The sequence below is a fragment of the Aotus nancymaae genome, unplaced genomic scaffold, assembly GCF_030222135.1.
Source record: "Aotus nancymaae isolate 86718 unplaced genomic scaffold, 86718_ANA_hifiasm-v0.15.2.pri h1tg000075l, whole genome shotgun sequence".
NCBI classification, from domain to species: Eukaryota; Metazoa; Chordata; class Mammalia; order Primates; family Aotidae; genus Aotus; species Aotus nancymaae.
Window position 1 is genome coordinate 2,282,911 of NW_026988490.1, and position 18,567 is coordinate 2,301,477.

The 18,567-nt window shown below is 46.1% G+C and overlaps 1 protein-coding gene across 2 annotated transcripts in view; it reads left to right on the forward strand.

The window, feature by feature from the left end:
• Window positions 1–8,732: 8,732 nt before the first annotated feature.
• GABRA5 (gamma-aminobutyric acid type A receptor subunit alpha5) overlaps window positions 8,733–18,567 on the forward strand; it is a 71,607-nt gene continuing 61,772 nt past the window's right edge. Inside the window, exons 1-3 of one of the 2 annotated variants that reach the window (XM_021674564.2) lie at window positions 8,733–9,344; window positions 10,642–10,701; window positions 11,085–11,244. In XM_021674564.2, the coding sequence (XP_021530239.1) occupies window positions 11,159–11,244 (86 nt within the window). In that variant the 5' untranslated portion in view covers window positions 8,733–9,344; window positions 10,642–10,701; window positions 11,085–11,158. The remainder of the gene's footprint in view (window positions 9,345–10,641; window positions 10,702–11,084; window positions 11,245–18,567) is intronic. The other variant, XM_012460366.3, reaches the window with a different exon arrangement.

Below are 18,567 nucleotides of genomic sequence, written 5' to 3' on the forward strand. Positions count from 1 at the left end.
GAAGCAGTTGCTGCTCTGTTTGTTCCCAGGAGAGTTTGTTATAAAGAGCCTGGCACCTCCCTCTCCTCTCTCTTGCTTCCTTTCTCACTATGTGATCTTATTACACACAGGCTCCCCTTTCCCTCCCACCTTGAGTGGAAGCAGCCTGAGGGCTCCCTAAATGCAGCACCCTGCTTCCTGTACAGCCTGCAGAACCATGAGCTAAATAAACCTCTTTTCTTTATAAATTACCCAACCTCAAGTATTCCTTTATAGCAACACAAGGACAGATGCTGTTTTTAAATTATTTCTGCTCCTATTTTTATTTTTAAAAGCCAAGTTCTCACTTGTCTCCCAGGCTGGAGTGCAATGATGCAATCATAGCTCAGTACAACCTTGAACTACTGGGCTCAAGAAATCCTCCTGCCTCAGTCTGCTGAGCAGCAAGGACTACAGGTGCATAATACTGTGTCCAGCCAATTTTTCTATTTTTTGTACTAACAGGGTCTCACTATGTTGCCCATGCTGGTCTCAAACTCCTGGCCTCAAGTGATTCTCCTACCTCAGCCTTCCAAAGTGCCAGGATTACAGGTGTGCGCCACTGTGCCTGGCCTCTTATTTCTCTTTATATTTATTTTTACTTTCTTTGTATCTAATATGTTTTCATTTTTGTAAATTTTTTTATTGTTAGACTTTTTTCTGTATATATGTAATTTTCAATTCTTATCAGATCATAACTTTGGCTGTCTCTGGAAGCAGTGATGTGGCATATTTTTTATCATTCAGTTTAAAATATTTTCAATTTTCGTGAGTTCTTCTTTGAAGAGTTATTTAAAAGTATGCTTTCTAACTTACAAATATTTTGACGTTCTACAGGTTTCTTTATTCATATTCTGTGAGGATTTTGCCTATATGCTTTTGTTTTTGATTTTCAGCTTAATTCACCATACTCTGAGATCATACTTTTTATTGCTTTCTTACCCAATCGACATGTATTCTACCTTGTAGGGTACAGCGTTTTCAGCATGTAGCTTTAATCAGTGTTAAAAACAGGGAATTCTTTAAGTTTTCTGTATATGTACCTATTCTTTTCAGTTGCTTTTTAAAAATCACTTGCTGAGAGAAGTGAGTAAAATCCTTCCATGTTGAGTGCAGATTTTTCTCTTTCTCTCTTAAGTTCTAATAATTCTGACAATTTATATACATTTGAGTCTAATTGTTTAAAAGACACTACAACTCTGGAATTATTTGAAATCTGAAATTATTGTATCTTCTTAGTAAATGATGAGATACCTCTCTTTTTCTCTAGCAAATCTTTTTGCTTTAAAGTCTACTTTATCTGATATTAATATGACTATACTGGCTTTCTTTCGGTTAGTGGCTAAATGGTCTATCTTTTCTCATCCTCTACTTTCAAACTTTCTAGATTCTTGTTTTTAATGGGTGTTTCCATCAACAGCACATATGGAAGTTATCTTCAACACTTTTGCATGGTTACTTTAGAATTTCATGTATCCTGACATATCAAAGTATAAGATAAATAATTACTTTTACAAATTTCCAGACAAATGTTGATTAACTTGTGACTTCAGTCTCACACGAGTCTCACTTTTCCTAAAACAATTAGTCGTGACCTGAGAGGTAACCCTAGTTCACAATTCTTATGATTTGGTGAAATTACCTGTTGACGGAATGGGCCATAAGACTTGCTTTTGGAGGGTGATCATGATTCTGCTTCTACTGAGCTTTCTATGGAGCTGGATAAACTCCCCGTGTATTAATTCATAGCTAAAACATAAATGCCCACCAGCTTTATACAGAATTGGCCAGCTGGAGTTCCTAAAACAGATGATGCAGTGCATACTCCTCATTTATCGTCAGAAAATGGATGCACCTATTAAAGGTCAATTCTTTGCCTTTCTTGATCTCACAACTACATAAAGAAAAAAATGAAACATTTCTAAATGTAAGCCACATTAGAATACGTATAAAACTAGAAACATCTATTTCTGGAAATATAATGGCATTCTCTAAATGGCTACCTACACAATGAAAGTAAAGCAAGGATAAATTATGACAGACCTATTCCATGTAGTGATGTGCTTCTCAGAAAGTAAGTGAAATTCCCAAGGGTGAATGCTGAAGGACATAAGCTGAGGTCTGCCGAGCAGTTACCTTGGAGAAACGGAAAACTATGCATCGGAGCCAAGGAAAGTGGGGCCCCAACCAGATATTTCTACATTCAATCAGGACCTGTAAACTCCTGTAATCGCAGGGAAGGAGAGGGCTGGCTGAAAAGCTGCTTTCCAGAAAGGGGAAGGTTTCAGGGAACTTGTTTCTGCTGCAGCTTCTGAAGAAAAGAAAAAAAAAAGGAGAAAAAAAAGAGGAGAAGAGGAGGAGGAGAGTCTCTTATGAATATGTGACACCGTAGAACTGTCTTGAAGTTTGGATATCAACTTTACACCGACCTCCTCGTCAGAGAAAAATCCAAAACAACAAAAAATTAGATTAAAGTAAATCCAGGTTAGTAAATCCAACACAAGTAGAAAAAAAGTGGAAATCCTCATGGAACAGAAGTATTCCCGATTACAGCCTGTAGAATTTACATACATAAATTACCCAACACGAAGTAAATGAGACATCATCACAGCCACAGTCAATGGGAGAAACAAATTAGACCCACAAAGACTTCAGGTCCTGGAATATTCAGACATCTATATAAAATCTATATACTATATATTTTAAATACTATATATATATATATATAAAAAACGTATACATATAATTCTTGTATTTAAAATATATATAAATGTTAGAGGCTGGGTGTGATAGCTCACGTCTGTAATCCCAGCATTTTGGGAGACTGGGTTGGGCAGATCACTTAAGGTCAGGAGTTCGAGACCAGCCTGGGCAATATGGTGAAACCCTGTCTCTACTAAAAATACAAAAAAAAAACTATCAGGACATTGTGGTGCATGCATGTAATCCCAGCTACTTGGGAGGCTGAGGCATGAGAATCCCCAAAACCTGGGAGGCAGAGGTTGCAGTGAGCTGAGATCACACCACTGCACTCCAGCCTGGGCGACAGAGTGAGACTCCATCTCAAAATAAATAAATAAATGAAAATAAAATGAAAAGTCAGCAAGGAACAGAAAACTGTCAAAATGACAAGGCACATTTGACAAATAAACCAAATTCAACTTTTAGAAAATAAACACTTTCATTAAGACTAGATTCTTATTCATAGCTTTAATAAATGAGACAGCATGAAGGAAAATTCACAAACTGGCAAATAAAAATAAATGTAGCAGGAAAAGCAAGTTGAACATATGTGAAGTTAAGAAACATGACAGAGCAAGAAGTCCTAATGATAGCTCGTTAATATGCAGGAATGAGAAAATAATTAGAACAAGGAAGCAGTACGGATTTTTAAAATCATACTAAAACCACAAAGTCATACAAGAGAAAAGCATACAACACATTCCACATAGAAAAGCATCTAAAAACGTACACTTAAGACACACTGAGTGTATTCAAACAACAAACGACACTAAAAGACAGTAAGAAGGAGAGAAGGGGAGGGCCTTATCAAGACATTTTTCAGATTTAAAAAAATCCCAAACACACACACACACACACACACACACACACACACGCTCACTCTGAAGGCATGCAATCCAGCAGACATATACTAAGGAAATCTAGGCAGTGAACTTCACCAGAGAAGAGGAAGAAAAAAGACTCCAGGAAAAAAATTTTTGACAGTAAAAATAGTGAAAAAAAAGGTAAATTTAAAAAAAATCTGTGTAAAAATTACAGTAATAATAATAGTGTCTAATCCATGGTGTTATAAAAAAAGAGAGATTTCAAATAGGGACTGGAAATGACATGTGTGCCCAATCAGGGATGATAGGTGCTTGGATTTTAAAAGCACTTAATAGACAGGTGGACTCTTGATGAATTTCAGACTCTTAAAATTTATTTTTTTATTTTTATTTTTTGAGATGGAGTCTTGCTTTGTCTCCCAGGTTGGAGTGCAGTGGCATGATCTTGGCTCACTGCAACCTCCACCTCCTGGGTTCAAGGGATTCTCATGCCACAGCCAGCTACTTGGGAGGCTGAGGCAGGAGAACTGCATGAACCTGGGAGGCGGAGGCTGCAGTGAGCCGAGATGGCGCCACTGCACTCCAGCCTGGCGGCTGGCAACTGATTAAGACTCTGTCTCAAAAAAAAAAAAAAAAAACCACTTCACTCCTGCAAGAATAGCCATTATTAAAAAGACAGAAAACAACAGATGTCGGCATGAATATGATGAAAAGGGAATGCTTATACACTGTAGGTGGGAATGTGAATTAGTACAACCTCTATGGGAAAAAGTATAGAGGTTTCTTTTTTTTTTTTTTTTGAGACGGAGTTTCGCTCTTGTTACCCAGGCTGGAGTGCAACGGAACGATCTCGGCTCACCGCAACCTCCGCCTCCTGGGTTCAGGCAATTCTCCTGCCTCAGCCTCCTGAGTAGCTGGGATTACAGACGCGCGCCACCACGCCCAGCTAATTTTTTGTATTTTTAGTAGAGATGGGGTTTCACCATGTTGACCAGGATGGTCTGATCTCTTGACCTCGTGATCCACCCGCCTCGGCCTCCCAAAGTGCTGGGATTACAGGCGTGAGCCACCGCGCCCGGCCCAGAGGTTTCTTCAAGAACTAAAAGTACATCTGCTATTCAACGCAGCAATCCCATACTGTGTATCTACCCAAAGGAAAAGAACTCACTAAATCAAAAACACCTGTACGTGTACGCTTATCACAGCACAATTCATAATTACAAACATATGGAATCAACCTCAGTGCCCATCAACTCGTGGATAAAGAAAATCTGGTGCATAGATACACCGTGGAATACCTGCTTATCCATAAAAAAGGATAAGATAAGGTCGTTTGCAGCAGCTTGGATGGAACTCGGGAGCCATTATGCTAAGTAAGTAACTCAGGAACAAATAACCAAACACTGCATGTTCTCACTGAGAAGTGGGAGCTAAGCTGTGGGTGTGCAGGGACAAGCAGAGTAATGGATACTGGAGACTCAGAAGGGAGAAGGATGGGAGGGAGGTGAAAAATTACCTTTGTGCACAATGTACACTATTTGGATGACAGATGCACTAGAAGCCACGACTTCACAACTATACAATTCATCCATGTAACCAAAAACCACTTGTGTCCTTAAATCTATCGAAATTTTTTTAAAAGAAAGGACATGTCAACAAGAGTTGGCATCTTGATATTCTACATTCACAAACCAAAAAAACAAAAAAGAAACTGATTGCTAAAGTAAAAGATAAGTCACTGAATGCAGAAGTCATATGTGTGACAACAAGAGTGAATAGGACAGGAAGAAAATAGAAGTATATTATTGCAAGTTTCACATAGTATACTGTACATGAAATGGAATTATGTTAATTCAAGGTAGACTGTAGGCTGGGTGCGGTGGCTCATACTTGTAATCCCAGCACTTTGGGAGGCTGAGGTGGGAGTACTCCTTGAACCCAGGAGTTCAGGACCAGCCTGGGCAACATAGTGAGACCTGGTCTCTACTAAAAATTAAAAAATTAGCTGAGTGTGGTGGTGCATGCCCATAGTTCCAACTACTTGAGAGGTTAGGTGAGAGAATCACTTGAGCACAGGTGTTTGAGGTTGCAGTGAGCTGAGATTGCACCACTGCATTCCAACCTGGGCAAGAGAGCAAGACCCTGTCTCAAAAAAAGAAAGTAGGCTATGATAAGTTAAAGATGCCTGCTGTAAACCCTAGAGCCATCACAAAATAAAATGAAATGTGGCAAAATAGAAATATGATAAATAAAACACTAGTGAAGATAAAATAGATACAATGAAATTAGAAAAAATTTAATAATATTTTAAAAGCCCCATTTGCCTCTATTTTCCTGGTTATGGGAAGGAGGCAAAGTGTGAAAAAGAATAGACCATGTTCCTTTAAGAATCCTGTCAGGTGTCAGTGGAATATAGGTATGCAGGAGGGTGGGAATGGGCGCCCAGTGTTGGTAAAGCTGTGGGGGTATCTTTTTTTTTTTAATGCAGAAATGTAGATCTGTTCATTCATCCATTCATTGATGTACAATCTGGTTTCTAAGGTGTTCAGCTTGCTGGCTGATATGTGTGTACTTCACCACCACACTCACTCACATTCCCATCACCTCACAGAGCTGCCCTCTTGTGTGTGTGAGGTGAGAACATGTAAGATCTACCCTCTCAGCAAGTGTCAAGTATACATCGCAGTGTTGTTAGCAACAGTCACGGTTTTGTGCAGTGGATCTCCAGAATTTATTCATCTTGCGTAACTGAAATTTTGTACCCTTTGACCAACATCTCCCTATGTCTCTTTCCCCCAGGCCCTGGCAACCACTATGCCCAGTAATTCCCTTTCTGTGGATATAGCCAAGGGAATAAAATCAATATCTGGAAGAGGTATCTGAGCTGTCAGGTTCATTTTGCCATATTTTTACAATAGCCAAATAACGGGAACAAGCTAAATGTCTGCCAAAGGACAAATCAATAAATAAACTGTGAGACAGACAGACAGACACACACACACACACACACACATATACACATACATACATATACAGCAGAATATTTAGTCCTAACAAAGAAGGAAATCCTGCCATTCTTGATCACACGGATGAACCTGGAGAACATGCTTGGCGAAATAAGCCAAGCACAGAAAGATAAATAAAACATGCTTTCACTTATACGATAGCACTGTATTCATGTCTCGGCCACATCTACCCCACCCACCCACGCAAACACAGCCACTGTCTCAGTCCCTGCCCCTGACTGGGGTACAGGGTGGGTGCTCTTCGGGCACGTGGTCTACTCATGGCCCAGCTTCCCCACCTTCAGCTATTTTAGGCTCTCACGCTGGAAATGAAATTCTTACCAAGACTGGTCCAAGACCGAGGTTGTGTGGAACTAGGGTGCCCTCTACTGTCTTCCACAAAGATCACGACTTTGCTTTATTACATTCAATAAAGAGAAAATGCTCATGGAACAAATGGGAATTCAAGGGATAGCCTACTATTTCTCAGCACAAATACAGAATTCCACAGCAAAACAAAAATCATTGAAATGGTAATAAGTACTCTGCTAGCAATGTGAGTTTCTGTAAGATCCTGATAGGTCTTACATGTCACTGTCCCCTCAGGGCAGTGAGGCTATGTTACATAAACACTAGGAGGAGAGAGAGTGGCATACCATTTCATCACAGGGAGGAGAAAAGAATTTAAGCAACATGCTTAAATACAATGTTAAAGAATGACTCTAGCTTAAGATCATTTTTATATATTCAGTAATATGTGTTGTGTGGACATAAAACTGATAGCAAGTGTGCCAAGAAAACATGGAAGTTTTAAACACAATCCATCAAAAGAACATATTCACTTACAGCTGACGTCTTTCATTATTAAGAATTAATGTTTATAATCCTCACTAACACAAAAGTCATCCCTTGTTTACATATTTTTTTTTTTGCAGACATACACTGAATGACTTTGTGGGAAAAGCTGTGAAGTTTTAAATTACCCAATTCTTCCAACTCTCTGATTTGCCTTACGTTGTTTAATCCCGAGAGAAGAGCATTTGTCACTGGTATTTCTAAGTCTAGAACTCCAACACCTAATAGGTGAAAATTATATTAAAAAGATCGTAAAAGCATGTTGCTAACTTTTAAAAATTTAATGACTGCCAAGGAATTTCACCTTAGTGGTACATCTTATTGAGAAATCAGAAAATGAAGAAATGCATGTGTTCAACGCTCTATTTTAGAATTAGAAAATTCTTTCAAATGAGCGTCTCGTTTCATTTACATTTTGTGAAGAACCACTGGAAACAGTTACTTAATAGTGTGGCTAAATGCATATTCAGAGTAACACTTCCTGTATATTTGCACATTTATGTATATTTGTGTCCTGTTCCTGGAATAGATTTACCATTTTTCTTTTGCAGAAATTTTCAGCATTTCGGGAATGTGCAGAAATCCTAGTAGGTAACTTAGATTTGGAACACACTGTATTAGATATAATTGGAAAAGAGGCTTCCTACACTGGAAGGCCAAGGATCTTTCCTGGAGGAGAGTTAGGAATTTGCCTTCTTTTTACAATCATCCTGTGAAGAGAGACTATGAACAATGCAGTTTCACAAAAGGCACGGGACAGTGGTGTAAATAAACCTGCCCATCATGTTCTGGGTGGCTTTCCTTTAAGTCTGAAACGTTTTCCACTGGGCGTTACAGTCGAGAGCCCCCCACCTCCAGAGGAAACCAGGCCCTGCAGCCCGAGACGACGGGCTGTGGCGCTTTGGCCTCACCTTGCTCGCGTTGTCTGAAGGGACCCTGGTGCCGCGCGGCTGTCCTGAATGCCACCCTCCGCTCCCAGAACTGCAGCGCCCGGACGGACGGGACACCGGCCTCAGGACCTTAGTGAGACCCCACGCGCGTGACTGCTGAGGCTCAGAAGCCTCCCCGCTGGGGAGGTCCCGGCCCGTCGCCCCAGGCGCGCTCTCCGACCTGCAGCCCCAGGCCTCCTGGCCCTTCCTTCCCCGCGGCCAGGAAATGGAACTCGAGAAAAGCCCCAGACGGACAGCGCGTTGGGCAGGGACTTCGCTCTGACCGAGTCCACGGTGACCCTGGCTCCTGCGCTCCTGTCCGAGTGGGACGAGAGGGTCTGCACGAGCCAGTTTCTCTCAGAAGCGCCCGGGGAGACGCGCGCGCAGGGGTGCCATGGAGCTCGGGGAGGACCCAGGCCGGGACAGGGAGGCGCGGGGCCGGAGCCAGGGAGCAGAGCTCTGGGAGCCCCGGCCGGTGCCAAGCGGGGCTGACACCGCCCTCCCAGCCCTGCCCCAGAAGGGGCGGCGGTCACTGCGGGCGGCGCCGGAGATGCTGCCGGCGCTCTGAGGAAACTTCGGACGCGCAGGGCCTCTCCCCGCGCAGGCCGAGCCGCGCGCCTTGCGCCCTCCCCTCCCCCTCCGCCGAGCCGGGACTCGTTTGCTGAGCGTCTGGCGGCCTCTACCGGAGCCTCCGCAGAGGGCCGGTCTCCAGCCGGAGACGACATGTGGCGCTCGGGCGAGGTGAGAGCGGGCGCCGGTGCGCCGGGCGCTGGGGGCTCTGCGGCGGGCGGCGCGCGGCCCCGGGCGCGGCGGGAGCGGAGCTGCAGGGCGGCGGCGGGAGCGCGGGACGCCGGGGAAGTTCGCGCGGGCAGCATGGGGCGGTGACGCCGCACCGGCCTGGCGAGAGCGGGCGGCGGCGGCGGCGGAGGATGCGCTCTCACCGACGGCTCCTCCGGGGCCGGGGCCGCGGGGTAGGAGGACCCGGCGGGGAGAGGACTGGCGGCCCCGGCCCGGCTCGCACCCTCTCCTCGGGGCGCCCGCACGGCGGGCTGCGTGGCCGGGGAGGGGAGGGGCGGTGCGGGGCCAGGCCGGGGCGCAAACTTTCCCCCGGCGACTGCGGGGCTGAAGCGGGCGCGGGAGGCGCAGGGTCCAGGCGGCTCAGCCCTGCGAGACGGGGCACCGGGGCGCAGCGCAGGTTGGGGGGCGGGGGACACCCGCGGCCGCCGTCTCGGGAGCCGGAGGGGCGAGGTCGCCCCCCTGCAAGGCCCGCGTCAGCTCCGGGGCTCTGAGGCGCGCGGCGTCTCGTCGCTGCTCGCAGGGTGGACTCGGACCCCGCGGGGGTGTCGCGCGCGTGTCGCGCGGGCTGCTCGAGGCCAGGGGACTCGGAGCCGCCGCTGCACCGCGCGTTCCCAGCCCAGGAGGAAGGCGCTGCCCAGCGGAGCGCTCGGCGGCGACCCGGGGCGGGAACCGGGAAGGTCTGCGAGAGCCGGGAGCGAGCCGGGGAGGGCCCGGAGCGGGAGACCCTCTGCGCGCCGCTGCGGACCGGGCGGGTGGAGACCGCGGCTGCCGGGGCAGCCCAGGCTGCGGCTCCGCAGTGCAGCCCCCGCGCCCACCTGCCCTGGCGCGCCGGCCCTGGCGAGCCCCGGTGGGAGTCGGGGGGTCGCGGGAGCGCAGCCTCTCCTGGGGGGCCCTGGCTCGGGGCTGAGGGGCGGCGGGAGGCGCCGCCCGGGTTTCCCGCATGCAGCGCCGCGTGCTCGCCTCGCCGCCTGGCTCTGGCCCGGGTCCCGCGACGAGCCCCAGGACGTGCCCAGGCGACCACCGCATGGACCCTGCCCTTCTTGGCAGGAGTCGCCGAGGGCGTTCGCTTCCGAGGTGGAAGTACCTGTTGTGTCTCCCGATTCCAGAGTTTGCGGGGGATGGGAGTGGGGGGGCTTCTTGGGAAAATGCTTCTTTCCTGAAGCATTCTGTTCGGATGCTGAGAGCACCTATTTGCGTTATGCGCATATTGAGAAATGTATGTTTTCACTAAGGTTGGTCGCCGAGCCCAGGGACAGTGTCTGCCTGGATCTCAAATGCATTGATGAGGGTGCAGCATGGAGCCGAGAGACTCGCACAGAGGCAGTGGTTAAGTTGTGTAGTCTCGGGGACCCAATGCCGGCAAAGTAGCCACACTCTCTTGTCATAGGGGGTCGTTATACTATCATGATCCTGCAGAAAACCTGTTTCTTAAATGTGCTTTTTCCTACTTCTTTCCTCATACTTTCTCAGTGCCTTGCAGAGCGAGGAGTACCTTGCTGGCTTTGAACGCGTGGCAGATATTTCAGAAAGGTAAAATTATTACACTTGTGGATTTGACAGATACAAAATACAGTTGCTCAGATAAGTAATGCGCTAATTTTAAAAATTGGACTAATCGTTTATTTGGTAACATACTAAAAAACAAAACAGTATTTGAGACATAGAAAACAATAAATTAGGATGATTCTGCACCTTGAGTAGAAGTAAAAATAAGCCTCTTGATACTTACTTTTATGCTCCAACGTACTGCCCAGTGAGGCTGGTGGAAAATACCTGGTGTGCTGCTGTGCTGGGGAAGGACAGCCGGGCTCCTTTCTTTGTAAATTGTTGTGATAGCAGTGTGATTTGATTCCAGGAACTCTGGCACAACAGCATTGATGTTCACGTGCTTCCCTGCTTTGTGTGCTTTTCAGCTTCAAGATCAAACTGGAGAAGGGAAGAGTTATTCCTCCATATTCACCTGCTTCAACTACTATTCTTATTGGGAATGGACAATGGAATGTTCTCTAGTTTTATCATGATCAAAAACCTCCTTCTCTTTTGTATTTCCATGAACTTATCCAGTCACTTTGGGTAAGTTACCATCTGTGCTTTTATTTTACGATGTTAGGGACACTGGTGCTTTTCAGACACCTTACGGGAGCAGCACATCCGTTGAGCAAGCCCTCGCCGGCCACCTTTGCAGCCCCACGCCCTTCACTTGTTGTAAATAAATGGAGTCCTTACCCTGACCCACGCTTTCTTCCTGAGCAGGGCTGCTCCCGCGTGGGGTCTCTGAAGTGAGTCAGAGAAAAAAGGCACATTATGTTTTCAGAAATGGAAACTGAAGATGATATCCGAGTCAACCGTGCTTCCTCCTACTCGGGTTAAAACAAGATTCAGGAGTTCACGTGCATGAAGGACAGTCACTGCTTGTTAGACAAGGCAGTGCCAACATTTCAATTGGCCCTCCGCAGTTCCATTATGCAATCGAAGTTGCCTTGAAAGCCAGGCCCCTGCTACTTGGCATTGAAAACGACTCACAGTGGTCCTGGCCTGAGCCAAGGCCCTGGAACTGTGACCATCTGAGCACAGGTGCAGACATTGTAAACCACAGGTGCCTGAAGATCTGAAAGACACCCCTGAGGTTCTGGCATTATCATTTCCATTTACTCCGCTTTCATTTTGGCCTTTAGTATCCATTTACCAACTCTCACCTTTTTTTTTTTTTTTTTTTCATGAAACTAGTGATAACCGACATCCTGGTGAATGTTCTTAGGAGGCTGCTTTTCCTGTTCTGACCCCTGCCCCAGAATTGTTCTGGTTAATCAAAAGGATTGTAACTTGACGTTGATGGCATATAATTAAGAAATTAAATGTCAGGATGAAAGTTGCCAAGCGTTAGTGCTGCAAGAATGGGGTCCAGAGGTTTCACAGCCTATCCGCACTTATGTTAACCATCACCGGATGGAGAATACACAGTGGCTTTGCAATAGCCTGGAGACAGCCTTTCCATCTGGGGAAGAGAAGGACATCCCTAGGGCCAAGACATTTTCTGTGTGTCCTCTGTCCATGATCTGCTCTTCTGACCCTTCTAGATCTGGGCAGAGGAAGGGGTGGGTGTTGGGGGCTGGCTGAGGTGCAGTGGCTGGTAGAAGACAGTACTGGGACTGTAGTCTAGTCCACGCAGGAGCTAGCCTGAGCCATCAGCTGGGACTCTGTCCAGCAGAGCTGAGCCAAGAAAGATGCCTGGCCCTCACCAACAGAAGCCAGGCAGCCTGTGCACTCTAACCACACCGATAGGAACAGGCGTGCCGCAGGTCTCAGGCCTTTGAGTCTTTCTAAGTATTCCCTTGGGAAAGAGCATTGCTGCTTATCTTGAGTGGACACCTCCTTTCCCATGCCTTGGGATTTTTTTATCTGTTAAATGAAGGTTTTCCTTTACAAGTTCTCTGCAGCTGTCAAAGCCTATAAACTAGCATGTTCACAATGTTCTTCTGAATGAAATGTCTGCACATAGTGAAATCACACAGAATCGAATTTGCCAGCTAATGCATTAGGTAGTTGGTTTGTTTGATATACCACATATATTTGGTAGCATTTTGGAGGTGAGAAATATGTCAGGGTTGGCATATTTCTTTAAAATACCTTGGCCAGGCCAGGCGCAGTGGCTCATGCCTGTAATCCTAACACTGTGGGAGGCTGGGGCAGGCGGATTGCCTGTGGTCAAGAGTTCGAGATCAGTCTGGCTAACATGGTGAAACCCCGCGTCTACTAAAAGTACAAAAATTAGCCAGGAGTGGTGGCGCATGCTTGTATGCCTGTAATCTCAGCCACTCGGGAGGCTGAGGCAGGAGAATCTCTTGAACCTGGGAGGTGGAGGTTGCCATGAACTGAGATTATGCCACTGCATTCCAGCCTGGGCGACAGAGCAAGACTTTGTCTCAAAAACAAAACAAAAAACATCTTGGCCAAATGTATTGTGAATTTGCATTGACTAAGCATGAAATGATTTCACTCCCTGGTAGACTCAGGTCTGAAATAGGAAGTAATGTGTATACGAGGTTAGCCCCGAGAAGCAGTTATGCTTTCTTATTTAGTTCTGTAGCTTTCTGAGATCATCTTCAAAATAGAGGGGTATCTTAGTTTCTGAACACTAACAATGAGTAAGTGGTAGAATACCCCTCAAACTCTCCAGAAAATTAACTGTTGGAGCAGTTTTTAATCTATGTAGACGGTCAATAGTCCATCATAAAACAGTACCTCCTAACTGCAGAAAGTATGTGAGATACAGAAAACAATAGTGAAAGGAATGTCTTCAATTCCACCACCCAGAGACAACCATGCTTCCCATTTGGTGCGCTGACTTCCCCTTGCTTCTGTGCATGTTTTTACACAGTTGGGATCGGGCTGTGCGGTTTAGTGCTGTGCTTTTTTCATGTCTGATACGGATCACAATTTCATCAAAATGTATTATTTTAAATAGCTGCATATATGACAGGGCATGAGCGCCTTGTGTTAGCTTCTTCCCTCATTGGGGGTGTTTACGTAGTGAATGATTTTGCTGTTATAGATTTTCCTGTAGTGAACAGATTTGACTTACGAGTTTTCTTAGGTATTTGAGATGATTTATATTAGAAGATATTTTTGTAAGAGGAATTTTATATTGGGTTCTTGGAGCACTTTTCACGCTTGACCCTGCACACCCAGTTGCTTTTGATGAAGTGGGGTTTCTAGCAAAGCGAGAAGCCAGGCTCACACACTCTGGCCAGCAGGTCAGCAGTCATGAAAGACGTCATAAAAGGCATCAGGCCCTATTTCTTTCCCTTCCTATAGAAGGCTCCTCTCACTTGTATATTAGCTAAATGGACTTAAGAATAATTGTGTCAAATCCCAATTGAAGTTTCCTAATATTTAGTTCACTTTAAATCTTGAAAACATAACTACCACAACGTGGAGCACCTGTCTTTATGTTACGTGTTTTGGGTGAATCCTAGGAGCTATCGTATGAGCTGAGCACCGTTAGCCCGTCTTTTAGCTGGGAAGGCAGGAGGATGGATGCATGATCTTGGGCGCCGGAGACCGTACTCAGCGCTTCCTGTGTGACTGCCCGGTTACTTCTTGGGCTCCCTGACTTGAACACGCTCAGTTTGCAGCAAACCAGTCTAGACAAGAGGGAACTTAATTCTGAAAGGGTGGAGAGGGTTTTCAGTACTTGGGGATTGGCGGGGAAAAGAGCCTGGGTCAGCTTTGTTTATTTTTCCCCCCGACAAGAAAGAGTTTATGTGATTGGGTTCAAAAGAAAGAGGAAAGGAGATGCACCAAAGAGTTTAATTTGAACATGATTCTAGGACAAGAGAAGTGCTGACTCCTGAGAGGCCCGAGAGCTGGCAGGGCGTGGGGAGGGCTACAGAGAATCCAGCAGGGGAGAAGAAGGAAGAAGAAAGTTTAGGGTTGTGTGCATGGAGCAAGCCGAGATGCAGCATTTGTGAAGCGTGTGTGGCACTGGCAGTTGGAAAATTTATAGATGTGATAAGTGCAGTGTTCTTGGTGATTGTGTAGGATAATTGATGTGAAATTGCTTTGAAAATACACGTGTGTTCTCCTTCTGGTCATCTTCTAAATTTGATCGGAGTCACCAGCAGCTCATTTTCAATAGCCTTTCTAATTCTTTGTTAGTTTTAAATTATGGAACAGAGCCCGAGTCAAGTGTGCAACAGAATAAGGCTCTTTTTGGGCAGTCAGTCCTGTGTTGTCTTACATTTGAAGAACTGGGATGATTTGAGGCATTATATTTATTTTAGTAAGGCCAGTAAACAAAAGTACATAGTATAGAAAAACCAGCACAGAAACAGTATTGGCACCCATATAATGTCAAAATACATAATATTTAATTTAAACTGGAATTAATGTATTATCATTAAGAAAATCATACTTTATCAGACTTTATAGATCAGTGACAATTGTGAGATAAAATTGAGGATTATCAGCTTAATAATAAGGTATAGTCTGAGTCCATTGATTTTTATTGCCTTAAATATATTTTGGAGGTTTACTGATTGATAAAAAATGTGTTGAACAATTTTACTACTTGGGAGCCACAATTCAAACAGACTTTGGAAAACAGTATTTTATAATCGGCAATTAAAAGTAGGTTCTTGCAGAAGTAGCTTTTGAACATGAGTAGATACAGTCTTCTTTATCTGTCTACACAAGTGTGCCAGCGTGGACTGTCGGTTTTGTGAAGAGGGCCATTTCATACGCACACTCAAGGACAGTTTGCTTCTTTTAAGTAGAACAGAAAGTACCTTCTCTCTGAATCACACAGGTACTCACGATGTTTTTTTAAATGGAAAGTTCTCTCTTGTGAATCCCCAGATGACAAATTTTTCCAGCACCATAGCTGTGGGTTCATGAGGCCCAGGACAAATAGTCATGGTAACAATTCTAAAAAACACCCAGAAAGCCCAGTGAAGGAGTTAGCAGGAACGCAAGTGACAGCACCTACAGGCTTCAGCGGCCCCAGAGAGCCGAAAGGCATGTGGCAAAAAAATGCAGGTGGCTTAAACAGGGCTACAGGGGAATGTCCAGCATTTTTTTTTGAAGGTCCCTAAAGAAAATACTTCCCGGTTATCTGCTTTATAAAATAGGAAGCTTTCAGCGTGTTCAGCAGGCACTGAGCAGGCTAGGAGTCGGAGCGCGTGGGCTTTCACATTTGTACAGAGGTTCAGATGTGTTTGTACAAATTGCATCAGATGCACATTTTAATTAATAAGAAATTTCAGAGGAAATGTACAAATTGCAACTGATGCACATTTTAATTAATAAGAAATGTCAGAGGAAAGTACTACAAGCAAAAGTAAGAAATCTCACCAGAGAAGTCTGGTGGCAGGAACAGTAATTATCAGCGTGTATATGAGCGTAACTCCTTAATATTCAGAATGCATTTTTTAAAAAATGCACTGTTTAATTTACAGAAGATTCTTAATTTGCAGGAGAAAAAAGCTCAGGCGTTAGAGCTTAGAGAAGTATGTGCAAGTTTCACCGTCAGAAAGTGGTGAAGGCAGGGCCTCCCTGAGAATGCAGGCTGGGCTAGCATGTTCCACCACAGAGCCTGCTCTGGAAGGTCCTCATTTTTATTATGGTGCCATGAAAAGGGAAAGAAGGCAGGGAGACTATTTATGGGCAACAAAAGAATGTCCTAATCTAGAACTCACATGGTGCCACTATACAAACACTGTCTATTGCAGCCCAAAGAAGCTCCAGCACAGAATATAGACTGAACTGGAGTGCTGTAGAGAAGGGATCCCTCGCTGGTGAGAGTCAGACGAGCAGTGGGACAGGCTTTAGCAGTTCTCTGAAAACTCCATTTTATTTCTATTTATTTAACAACTTATTTTAAAAGCAAAAGGCCAACCTGACAGTGAATGAAGCACAGAACCAGTTAATTATTTTCAGTTTTAACAAAAACAATTGGGCCATCACTGCACTGTCAGTTCGGTTCCTGTTTCAGGACCGCTGGTGAATATTTAGGATGACATTAAGTGTCATTTTGACAGAGGGCAGTGTAGCTGCCTGGCTTCGATCTCTGTCCATACCCTCTCTGTGTAACGTCAGAAGAGTTACTTAACCTGCCTGTGACTCGGTCTCTGATCTCAAAGTCAGATTAATCGTGGGTCCAGGATCACAAGGCTGGTGTGAAGGATCAGTTGCCAACCTATGCCAAATGCTTGCACAAGCCCAGGTCTGTGTCGGGAGAGAGTGCTAAGGTAACCAGGAGACTCCTGGGGTTCACTGGACCCAGAGGGTGAGATGGCGCCTGGCCTCAGCCTGAGCACGGCACGTCACTGCCTTGCCCACATCTGCAGCGTCTCCCTCACAGGGGACATTGCCCTGCAGCAACACCAGCGTGGACTGTGCCCTCACCATGCACCAGGCACTGTTGCAGGTGCTGAGGTACACAGAGGGGGCGGGGCAGAGTGGGGTGTGCCTTCCAGAAGGGTGCACTCTGGAGTGCACGGAATGAGTGTCAGTAGGTTACGATGATTGCTACGGAGAGTAATTCAGAGTAAGAGATAGTGCATGTGCTGGAAGGAGATGCTTGAGCAGAGATCCGAGGGAGGTGAGGATGTGAGCAAAGCTGTTGGCAGAAAAACCTGCACTGGCAAGAGGGATGGCGGGTGAATCCCAGGCTGTGTGGCAGGTGCGTGCTTGGCATGTTAGGAACAGCGAAGGGGCGGGCGTGATGAAGAGGGACACTGAGAGGGAGCGTCGTGAGGGAGGAAGGGCTGGGGTCGGGATCATATTCTGAAGGGGCTCTAGACCATGCAGGGTAGCATCAGGAAGGACAGCTGGCTTTTGTCTGAAAGGGCAGTGAGGGCCACTGAGTGGTTTTGAGTAGGTTTGAAACATGAGCCAATTTAGATGTGACAGTGATGTGACTTACACGTTGAAGCTCACTCTGGGTGCAGAGTGAAAGAATCGAATGGAATCTGGGGTGAGATGAGAGGCAGTTAACCGAAGACACAGTGGGGACAGTGAAGAGGACAGTGCGGTGGCCCAGGGGAGTGGCTGTCTTGGCCAGCAGCGTTAGTTGATGGGTTAATGTGGGCATGTAGGAAAGGGAGAAGTCAGGGAGGACCCCCAGGTGTTTGACTAGAAAACCCGACAGGTTCACCTGCCTATCATTGAGCTGGAGAGGGCAGTAGGGAAGAGGTTCAGGTATGGCAGGACGGTCACAGGTGCAGGTTCAGGTACGGAAGGAAGGTCACAGGTGCAGGTTCAGGTACGGAAGGAAGGTCACAGGTGCAGGTTCAGGTATGGCAGGAAGGTCGCAGGTGCAGGTACGGAAGGCAGGTCACAGGTACAGGTTCAGGTATAGAAGGAAGGTCACAGGTGCAGGTTCAGGTACGGAAGGCCACAGGTATAGGTTCAGGTACAGAAGGAAGGCCACAAGTGCAGGTTCAGGTACGGAAGGAAGGTCACAGGTGCAGGTTCAGCTACGGAAGGAAGGTTACAGGTGCAGGTTCAGGTACAGAAGGAAGGTCATAGGTGCAGGTTCAGGTATGGAAGGCCACAGGTGCAGGTGCAGGTACGGAAGGCCACAGGTGTAGGTTCAGGTACCGAAGGAAGGTCACAGGTGCAGGTTCAGGTACGGAAGGCCACAGGTGCAGGTTCAGGTACAGAAGGAAGGTCATAGGTGCAGGTTCAGATACGGAAGGAAGGTCACAGGTGCAGGTTCAGGTATGGAAGGCCACAGGTGCAGGTGCAGGTACGGAAGGCCACAGGTGCAGGTGCAGGTACGGAAGGAAGGTCACAGGTGCAGGTTCAGCTATGGAAGGAAGGTCACAGGTGCAGGTTCAGGTACAGAAGGAAGGTCATAGGTGCAGGTTCAGATACGGAAGGAAGGTCACAGGT